The 11,457-nt window shown below is 34.3% G+C and overlaps 1 protein-coding gene across 1 annotated transcript; it reads left to right on the top strand.

The window, feature by feature from the left end:
* The first annotated feature begins 459 nt into the window (after positions 1-459).
* Positions 460-3,016, top strand: LOC148823534 (regulator of G protein signaling 21-like). The gene is made up of 5 exons (XM_088927751.1): positions 460-616; positions 1,071-1,148; positions 1,281-1,342; positions 1,617-1,783; positions 2,005-3,016. Exons 1-5 carry the CDS (start codon positions 519-521, stop codon positions 2,185-2,187), a joined length of 588 nt encoding a protein of 195 aa, XP_088783877.1. The 5' UTR covers positions 460-518; the 3' UTR covers positions 2,188-3,016.
* Positions 3,017-11,457: the final 8,441 nt, after the last annotated feature.

The following is an 11,457-nucleotide window of genomic DNA, read 5'->3' as shown; positions in this document are numbered from 1 at the left end:
TTTCTTCAAGATGCCGTAGGGTTTGGAAGCCTAAAAATATGCACTTTGAATTCAAACACAAACAAAAAAATGTCTAAGGCTTTTTAATGTTTTCCCTGCGTGTATTATATCAGCCATTGTTTTTTTAATTACATTTTAAGTTGTTCTTTCATTTTACAATTATCTGAGTGGACCTGTTTCATGCACCAGGCCAAAAAATAAAGGTCAGCATTTACCTATCTTAGTACAATTTGGTTTACATTTGCATTGCTCTCATGCCTCTGTGTTAAATATGGTAAATTGAATAGGTTTTGAATCTGAGTGTACAGACATCATGCTGTTCTCATTTCACTCACGTCATCATGGAGTGATAAAAACACTTCCTCTTTTTTGCGGTATGCTCAAAAACGCAGCAGTGATGTCTCAGACTCGCCCCTAGCAACCACAGATGTGTATAAAAAGGAAGCTAGATGACCCTGCAGCAGAGATATTTTAGTGTGACAAAGAGCAAGAGCTGATCTTCTGGAATAAAACCCAAGATGCCAGGATTAATGTTTTCTCAGTCAGTCACAGCACCGCTGAAAGAATCTGATCACATGAATATGGAGCAGAATGATAAAAAGAAGGCTAAGAATTTGTAAGTGAATACTGCATTGGATGCTTTTTATAAAACTCTTCATGTGAGTTCTAACTGAGAGAAGTAGCTGACAGAAGTTAAAATATTTTACAAGCCTGAGATTAATTTTTGCTTTTCAGCAATGTTTCTGCTTGCATACTGTATGTGTACTGTAGCTGGGATATATTTAACTGTTAGAAATGTGAAAAAAATAGAATGCAATGTACTGTAGAGTACCTAACTGCCTAGCTCATAAAATTAAATATTTGTGTGCTAATTTTTATCAAAAAATTTAAAGATTGTTGCCGTTGTTATAATTCCCCTCCAAATTAAAATTGTATTTACTTTTGCTGCTGAATGCATACAGTAAATAAAAAACTAAAGGTGCCAGCTTAATTTTTCAAATATTTAAAAATTAATTAAACTTATAGCCTGGATAAAAGAAATTAATAGTATTTTCTCTTCATTCTGACAGGGGAAAAGACTTCATGTGCCGTTTGCAGTCCATGTTCTCAAATACAACATCCAGTGATGAATCTTCAAAACACTCAAGGTACATATTATACATATTACTTGATAGCAATATTAAAATATTGAATATACAGTACAGTATACCTGCTTAAGATTTATACAACACATCTATTTATCTGTTTATCTAATTAACATTTAATTTTGTTCCCAACAGACTTAACCAAGAAGAAATTCTGTTTTGGTCTCAATCACTGGAGAAACTGCTTGATTCCAAATGTAAGCAAGTTTTTACTGTATGTTAAGATTTACCTTTTAATAAGAAAGAAAAAATACAAAACTGTCCTGATGCAGCATAAATGCATAAAGAATACAGTTTAAAAAGTTAAAAAATCATGCAAGATGAACAGATAGACAGACAGCCTATATGTGAAAGTATAAATTCATTATATATATATACTGAATATATTGTATGTAATGATAGAAATTGAATATATGTATATATGTGCATTAACTTCTACTGCATTACACTAATATGTCTGTACTTTTCTAGATGGAATGGCTATGTTTCGGGCATTTCTGAAATCTGAATTCAGTGATGAGAACATTGAATTCTGGCTGACATGTGAGGACTACAAGAAAATTAAGTCTTCTTCCAGGATGACGTCTAAGGCTAAAAAGATTTATGAGCAATACATTCAAGCTGAGGCTCCAAAGGAGGTGTGTTTTTTTTCCAATAAACACTAATTAAACAAATTATCACAAAGATCAAATGTATTATTCTGCAGTCCAAAATATTAAACTCTTTTGATAAACATCATGTCATATGAGAAGTTATTAAAGTATGTATAGTCTCTAAAATAGTTCTAAAAATCTTAAACATCTATTCCATCTTCCTGAATTCTGCTTAAAGTCTAAACCTTTTTCCATTTTTTGTGCAGATTAACATTGACCATCAGACAAGAGAAGTTATCAAAGCAAACATGCTGGCACCCACCATAAGCTGTTTTGACGAAGCTCAAAAAATTGTCTACAGCCTAATGGAAAGAGACTCTTATCCCAGGTTTCTGAGATCTGACATTTACAAGAGTCTGTCAAGCAAGCCAGATTCAGTCAAAGGGTGAAGGATGTTCTCAGAAAAACCATGAACATGATCAGCCCAGGCTTCGGATGGACACTCAAGGATTAACATCCAGAAGAACACGTGATGGGGCTCTCCATAAGCTTCAGTGAAGATGGAGATGAGATGCTGTGTAGCAGCATGAGGATTGGACCCTTCCAAACACAAGTAATTGAAAGAGAAAGAAGAATGTATGGACAACTGCAAGTGAGGAGAAATGTATGAATAACTCGTGCAGCGTGAACATCCTACAAGAACAAAGAAAAAAGACAGCATAGACTGTCTAATGGCGGGTGTTTGATGACTATAGCATTTTGGATGTAAAATGTAGGTGATTTTTATGAGAAGCTGATGATAGTAGCAGCACAGCAGGTTGTATTAAGAGAGTAGGAGGATGTCTGACAACACGCTGGGGATTCATCTCACATTTTTAGTGCTGTCCAATGAGTCATGAATAAAGATCTGCTGTTTGGACAGTTATACAAGATTAGTTTAATTGAAACTGAAAAAGTTATATTCAAAAGCCATGTTTAAAAAATTCACCACCAACAAATTCTGAAACCTTCAAATCCTGTGATGGGAATTATGACATAAGGGAAAATAACCTTCAAACTCATCAAGGAGTCAAGATGGTGTGAGCTGTTTAGCTTGGCCTGTGACCATGTTAAAAGTAATGTATCAAATTAGAACAATAAAAGAATTTTAGGACTGTGTTTTTATTATATGTAAACTGTCCATGCCGTTTTTGACACTGTAATTTACAATCCAGTGTAAGGTATATTTAGTTTTTGCATGTCATTATAATTTGAGAAATAAAACAATGATTGTAATGATTTATTGCATCTGATAATTCATTGAAGAGTTCCATAAATTGTCTAAAAGTATTTTGTGCATGAAGAGGAATAACAAAACAAATCCTGACAACAAAAAACACAGTTTAGTATGAATATGGCCATAGTTGCTTTAGCAAAATAAAGAGTACAAACAACAATTGTAGAACACAGACACTATATGTAAATCTAAGCTGATACAAAGCTCATCTAACATTACGCCTGAAAAATATGCAAATCACAGTTACACACATTCCTGTTTTTGTAAAAACATAGTCTGTAATATTTTTCATTGTAGAAATAATCATATTGCAAGATGTTATTATAGCAATTCAATATTGTTTTAATCCATATCCAGGGGATCTAAATTGCTGTAAATGGAAGCTATATCTTATTTTTGGCACAACAGTATGACAACTTGGAATCTGAACTTCTTTCACAATTAAAAAATCAGCATTGTTAGAGTAATACAATTAGCCTGGCTACTTTGGTGTACTTTGGCTTTCTTAATTCAGGAAATATCAAGCTGAAAAGACTATAACACAAAATTGAAAGATGGCAAACTGCTTATGGGGGCTACCTGTTTACTTTAGATTCAAGGACGTGTGAATCTCAGGGTGTTTCTATCTGGTACTTTTTTAATGACTTAAACGAATTGCGAAACTGCATGACTGTGTACAATGTTCTAGTTTCAAAACCACTTCCCTATTTTCTTTTTGTCAGCAGCTAGATGAAAATTAGTTATCACAGTCACATGGTTCCAGAAGCGCGAAAGGACACGTGAACACAATTTGAACCCGGTCACCAGTAATACAGGATGTTTTTTACAAAAAATGCAAAATTACTAGCAGCTGCAAGAGCATACAGTACTTACTGGTAATAGAACATTTATTATAAATCATATGTGATTAAAAAGTTAAGCAACTTAATTCTGTACAGGAGTTCAGTATTTTGAGACTATATTCAGAAAGGCTAAAAATCTGCAGGTAAATTTATCTATCTCTCTGAAGTTTAGTTTTGGGTTTTTTTCTGCTGTTCTGAAACATTGAGAGCACCATGTACCCTAAACTTCCCAAAAATAATTACGCTTTTTTGTCTTTTAACACACTCAATTCAAGTTCAAGTTCAAGTTTATTGTCATTATACTCATATACAGGTATATGGTATAACGAAATGCTATTTAGCTAGCTCTCAGACGATAAGTAGTACCAAAAAAAAAACAACAATACAATTGCATAATAAAAGAAAGACAGAGACAACAGGCAGTGTGCAAAACAACAACAGACAATATGCAAAACAACAAAAGGCAACAGGTAATGTGCAAAACAACATCAGATGTACAAAAACATGCATCAACAGAATTAAATAAAGGATAGAAAATTATGGGGAGTGAGCTTTTTGACATGTAACAGTAAGGTAGAGGTACTGTAGATTTCAATGTGTGTTTGAGTTTTTGGTAAGACTCAATGTCACAAATGGATTATTTCACTGCTATATGGTCAAACCTTTATTTTGTTTTGTACCTAATATCAATAACAGCAATAATAGAAACTTTATTTTATAATACAAATAATATAAAGGTCTCAGGCATCTGTGACAATAGTGTTTTAGATACTCACAACATGCTCTTGCGTCAATAAACAAAACATAGTATACATAACACAATCTACACCAAATGCCCGTATAAACAAGTATATTTGAAGTTAAGTTTTGAAAACACTCAGAATTCCAGATTTCACATGGAAGAATATTCCCCAGCCTATGTGAAATGCAGCCCACAGTATGTGTCATCTACAGTTTATGCTCGTGTTCACAAAACAAACAAGAGATCAGAGAACAAAACCAAAGAGAGTGCAATTATGGGTAAAATGCATTAGGAGTTGAGATCTATAAGTAAAAGAGATTCATTTTATGACTTTACGAGCCAAGATGAATATCTTGAAGTCTACAAAATTCAAGGGATTTTGTATATGTTCACTAGACCATGATCAAGACAGAATTCTCAGTACTATATGTCTTTTGGAATGAACTCTCAGAATGTCCTTATTGGTGAACTGAGCATTTAGAAGAAACTTGGTTTTCTTGTCCAAACCTCAGCTATGTTAGCCGATTGCATGATGGTGCACCTGCTAGAGCTGGATTTGAGTTGTTCAGGGCTCCTTAGCTTGTAGATCGACTGTGGCTTCTTGGACCTCTTTAATGCCCATGAGCTCGCATTAACATCAGTGCCAAAAGTGCTGTTCCTCCAATTCATTATTGTCACTAATCAGAAACAATAGAAAATAATCGACTTTTACAAATTTAACTTGAAACAAGTGTTGGTATAAGTACAAGTATTCTTATATTCCTGAAATTAATAAATTGGACACACTTTTATTGGTGGTAAGTAAACTAAAAACACATTCTGTCATTTAGTAATGGTGAGATTTAATTGCAGTGCAGCATATCAGACACGGGATAAAGCTATGCAACTTTTCTTCTGAAATCACACAGAACATATTAATATTATTCATATAATGCAGCCATGGATTTATACAGTACAATTACTATAAAAGGTAAAGCTTTGCAACATTTCTTGTGCAATCATACAAGACGACGTAATAAGTTGTTTTTTTTCTTTTTTATAAAAAAATTATTACAATATATGCTACCTATCATTGTGCGTCAGACATACTTTTGTGTGATTATGATATTCAGTTTAAGTACTGTATTTGTTTTCATTTGAAATTCTAACCTGTTTTCCTGTTAAGTGTCTGTGGGGTTTTCTACAGGATGCACTGAAGAGAAACAGGAAGATTAAGTTTCAGTTTCTTATATTACTGTGATTTATAAGAAGAAAATAATGTTGTCTGCAGAGGTCTGTGTAAGGTCATGCAGGAATAAACTGGTAATAGCTGATCAAATAAAATAATTATCATGATAGAGAGGAAAACGTACATTTCTTTTAAGTTGACCTATGGCAACATTTTAATATAATTACTACAAAATGTATGTACAGTACCTTTTAAAAAAAAAGGGATAAGGATTTTGGGGGTGGCATGTGGTGCACTAGTTAGTGTTGCTGCCCACAACATTGGGGCTCTGGGTTCAATTCCTGGGGTATTATCTGCGTAGAGTTTGTAAGTGTATTTTTTCCCCAAGTTAAAGTGAGTTTCCTCTGGGTGCTCCCACAGTCCGAAGACATATTGGTAGATTAATTGGCTTCTGGGAAAATTGGCTCTGGGTGTGAGTGTGTGCCCTGCTATGGACTGGTGCCCTGTCCAGGGTGTGTTTCTTCTTGCTCCTGTTGCTTGCTGGGATAAGCTAGTTGGGATAAGCTCCAACTCCCCCACAACTCTAAAGTTGGATTAAAACATTACAAAATGGATGAATGCAATATCCAATTTCATTTGATAATTAGTCATGGTCACTACCTCATTCTTTAGTGTGAGCATAAAACCTGGATAACTGAGTTTATAATAAGCCAGGTACAGTATAATGGTATTACCCTTTTTATGTCTCAAAATAATTCAAATGCTTTATGTTCAGGGATGAAAGTTTTGATGAAGCAGATACAGCACACATACAGAATGGACCAATCAGCACAGGTATTTCATTGTGTGCTTATGATCACAGTTTGAATCACATAGTGCAACTACCTACAATGAGTAGAACATGCATGCATAGACATGCTTTTATATGCAGCTGTCACATTATTTTCAACCTGAGACGGGATTTGAAAGGGCAGGAGATGAAGGACAGTACAGATGAATAGTGCACAATCCTGCAGTACCTAGTAAGCCTTAGGACACAGTCAAGGGTGGTGAGCCAAGATTGGTTTTGGTGACACTACCACATGTTCATGAAATTTGTGAAAACTGTTCAAAACCCACAAATGCAATCTGATTGAAACCAGTATTCGCATAGTTATAGATCTCTTTATTCACTCTGGGAGGTTAATATAATTGAATGAGTAACACGGGTGTTACACAAGATGCGCTATTATTATAGTCCTCATCACTCTATAATTATACCCTTTATAGAATTATATTGGTTATTCTGATATCATCTTCCAACTAGCATGTGTACTGTACGTAGAGCATACATTTTTCTGACTGGATAAGGTGTTTGTATGTAGAACCGGGCTATGGAGTATTTTTAAGGCTTTAGCGGATGTCTTACGCAAAAGAACATTAAAACAGTTTTTTTTTGCATTACTTTCATTCGAGAGTGTGATTGCTTTTCTTTTTATCCTTCCATATATCCAATACAATACAATAGTCCCTGGGGAGCCAGAGGATACCCCAGCAAGCAATGGGGGCAAGGCAGGGTGCACTCTGGACGGGTTGCCAGTCTATTATGAATTAATTTCCTAAATTAATTTGGAACATCTAATTACCAAAAGCATTTAATCCACATCCCCGCAACACCTCCATCATCAATCTAGGAAAGGCAGACAGTTCTTAGGATTCATCTAGGCAACTTGCATCTACAGGCCATCTTCCTGCTTTCTTGTTGTGACCCTAAAATTTAAAAGGCTCTGTGTTATGTGTCATGGATATTGACTCTCACAGGCCTGCGAGCTTCTGTTGAGCAATAGGTATAGTAGATACACTCAGAGCTGAGAAATCCTCCGCTAAAAGTATCACACCCCGCTCTAGGAGTGGTCAGCCAGTTTTGGGCCACTCCCAGGGTGGGAAGCTCTGAACCCAAGTTGAAATTGAGCTACAAAGGAGCCTGCATAATAACATTGTTAATGTCAATACCAGATATAAATGATTAGATGTATACAAGCTTTATCTTTATGGTACATTTAAAGACTTTGTTGAGTTAGTTCATTTCAGCAAGATCAACATCTATTGCCCTGTCTGTGTAATACAGTGTACAGATGGTGTTATTTATAGGACATTTTTTTTTCTGTCTAGATTCCTACACTTTCTGAAGCAGGTATATTAGTACATTATCTGTTTTTGTCTCCCAGATTCAATTTGCTCAACATCCTTACTGTCCTGGAAGGCTTCAATAATGTCAGATACTTTCCTGTTTATAACTCTTCTGAAGTGAATCAGGTCATCATGTATTTTTTTAGAAATTCCAGGGTGTCATTCTCATCTAGTCTAGTATTGCCTCATTCCTCTAAGAAAGAAATACTAAAGTTGCTGCAGTTCATTATTGTGTCTGTCTTTATGATTTGTTATTCATATCCACATATTTATTTCTGCCAACAATCATCATGGGCGACTAGTTTATTAATGTTCGTCTGACTTTATTGGTGAATGTTTTCTAATTACTGTCCTATAAGTGCAGCGTAGCTTTACAGAAATTAGCTTTACCTGGTGTTCATACAAAGGAAATTGTAGATATTGAAATGGAACACCCAATGTTACTTGTAGATACTAGTAGAAGTTGTGTAGATAAATATAAAACAATACATTGGTCATTATGAATAACAGCAAAACCTAAATTTACCATTTGTAATTTATGTTAACAGTTCTGAATCCTTTGTAAAATTGTAACTTTATTATTTTGTGATTATTATGATTTTTTGTGTTACTGTAAAATATTTTTTTGTTGCAGATAGTGCTGTTTTATAACGCTGTGTACAACTAAGAGAGCAATGCTCAGTTCAGAACACTTCCTGTATCATATGATAATGTGCATAATAAGGAAAAATAAATGATTGCTTTCCAACAGGTCTATAAGATTCGTAGGTTTAAAATATAATTATCAGGCAGTATGTATTTAAAATAAGAAGTCTTTGTGTAGAATGAGACACAGCATTTGCATTAAACTATGTACAGTAATATCTTAAACCACCCACATGCTGTCTTGTCTAACCAACTGTCTAAAACTTTATCTATTTTAATCCGTGATGATATATGGCTCTGTTTGTGATGGGAAAAAATAGAAAATGTAATTTCAAAGCCATTTTTTAAAGAAGCTATACTGTAGTTCTCAAGATATAATTAAAATCATTTAAGGAAAGTGAGATTGTATACATATAATCTGTATGCTTTGTAAAAGTTTTTTATTTAGCTTATAAACTTTACAAGGTCATTAATTATCTAATAAACAGTACCTCTTCCATTTCTTGAATCTTAAAATAGCTCTTATTTGATCAAAGGTTATCTGAAAAGTCATATAGGCCTAGAGTATGCACTTAAGTGTTTAATAATAATTCCTTGAATTTGTACTGCATGTTGTATCAAGAAAGATTTCAGAGCAGTTTAAATACATTTGGAGAGAACTTGATTGTCTAAATTCACATATACAGTATATATATGTGTGAAGGAACAAATAATAGGTTTATTTCATGTTGAAAAGAAAAGAAAGAAGCACAACGTTTTGGCTGTGGAGCCTTCTTCAGGTGTGACACAGCTGAAATGTTGTTTTCTTTCTTCTCTTTTCAGCATGGAATAAACCTATTACTTGTTCCTTTGCAGCCTGAACTACTTCATATATACTGTATATGTGTACACACATTATTGTTACATTATGTTACACATTACTAGTAACACTTCAAAAGTTCATAAATTGAGTTTATTTAAAATTATATGTGTAAAGTATATATAATTTACACCTGATTTATTTAAGGGTTGTGGGAAATCATTAGTATTCAAAACCTCCTCCCTTTAATCAAACTGAGAAGGCATACAACCTCTGCCACAGCCTTTTTATCACATTCTTCCTCCTCCTACTCACAAGTCAGTAACTATTTCTGTATGAGTTATCTGAAAGCACTACGGTAGGTTATTGTGCTGAATTAATGTATCACAGTACCAGTAATCACCAACTACTGTACATAGTATTATTAAAGGGAAGTCTGATAGAATCATTTTCATGTGGGATATAATATTAGTAATATACTTATAAAAAATGTTTTTGTACCATGACAGTGAAGTTTGAGGTAAACTGTCTAATAAACTTTTTCCATGGCTTTTAATCTTTATCAGCTTTGTGAGGGCTTTGTAGGGCAGAGTTTTTTTTATGATACAGCTATGGTTTTTGGGTAACCATTAGGCCAAAGTGTTTAACAATGTTTTTGTTTACTATGTATTTATTTAGATCTAAAAGTTCAATGTGAATAATCTTTTGATATTTGGTGTTTTTGTTTACTATCAGTGTGTATTGAGGGTTTCACATTTTGTAGGTACAGACATTTTATAAACACAGAAATAAAAATATATATATAAAGATTATACACATACATAGCCATTTTGGAACAGCTTAAAGTATGTTAAAAACATAAGATAGAAAAGGTTAACTTTTATGTATGTATACGATTAGGAATTATAAGCCCTGAATGGTAGTATTAGTAGCAAAAGAAGTAATAATAATAAGCATTTACATGCCATTGTAGTACAGATTAATATAACAAGCACCAAAAGGACAAAAGCAAAATAAATATAATGTAATGCTATTTACTGTACTAACCCAATAGCATTAGTGTTGGAGATTATGTCTAGGGTAGTTGCTATGGAAACTGCAGACTGTGACGTACTATGGCTATCACTGTTGTTATTGCCTCTTAGGTGTCTAATGTATTGCAATGACCGTCCATTCTCTCTGGATGTCTGTGTTCTTTTCATGCTCTTTTATCTACGTACATACAGTGCTCAGACCCATGTACAGCTTCTACATTTTGTTACTTTAAAGCTTGCTCACATAACACTATAAAGTAGTTTTTAATATCTGTTGTAAACCTAGCCTACTCCACGCATTCAAAGAAAAACAAGAACGAGAAGTAAATAAATAATTTTGTAAAAAGAAAAATGAAAAAGTCATGATCGTATATTTATTCAAACTGTATACGGTGGCCAATCTAAATCGATTTCGGTGCTAGAATTACCTTATTGAGCCAGACAAACAGTTGAGTGGCCACTGTGTACATTTATAAGTGGATTTCACGTTACAAACACCTAGATTCAACCATTAAGACCAAGGAGCTTTCAAAGCAAATCAGGGAAAGCACAGATAAGGACTGTACAAAAGCCATACCAAAGTCTCTAAATATCCCTGTAAGCACAGTCAATTCAATCATCAGGAAATGGAAGATGCATGGTACCACCCAGGCAATGCTTTGATCAGGCTGTCCCTACAGTGTGTCTCCTAGAGTGAGCAGCCAGGCAAGGAGGAAACTAGTAAGGGAACTTTGTATGAGCTGCAGAGTTCAGTGGCTGAGAGGATGGAAATGTGCATCAGTCAGCAATGTCCCCATTACTCTACATGTCTGGCATGTAGACAGAGGGAAAACCCATCTCACATTACGCATGGAGTTTGCAACAAAGTCCTCAGTTATCCTGCAAAAATATGCCAAAAGGTGCTGTGGTCAGATGACACCAAACTGCAACTTTTTGTTATAAATGCTACACTTTACATTTCGTAAAGACCAAAAATAGCACATTTCCCATTCGGTGCCATCCCTACAGTCAAGCACGGTAGTGGTAGCGTCATGCAATGGGGAT

This window comes from Atractosteus spatula, chromosome 11 (genome assembly GCF_055471065.1).
Source record: "Atractosteus spatula isolate fAtrSpa1 chromosome 11, fAtrSpa1.hap1, whole genome shotgun sequence".
NCBI lineage: Eukaryota > Metazoa > Chordata > Actinopteri > Semionotiformes > Lepisosteidae > Atractosteus > Atractosteus spatula.
The sequence above is the reverse complement of the archived record's forward strand: the minus strand, read 5'-3'. Positions and strand labels throughout refer to the sequence as shown.

Bases quoted from the DNA above. Each gene is read 5' to 3' on its own strand.
- LOC148823534 (XM_088927751.1), top strand. From the start codon at position 519: ATGCCAGGATTAATGTTTTCTCAGTCAGTCACAGCACCGCTGAAAGAA. The intron at 617-1,070 runs GTAAGTGAATAC...TCATTCTGACAG, and splicing joins AAAAAGAAGGCTAAGAATTT to GGGAAAAGACTTCATGTGCC. The intron at 1,149-1,280 runs GTACATATTATA...TGTTCCCAACAG, and splicing joins GAATCTTCAAAACACTCAAG to ACTTAACCAAGAAGAAATTC.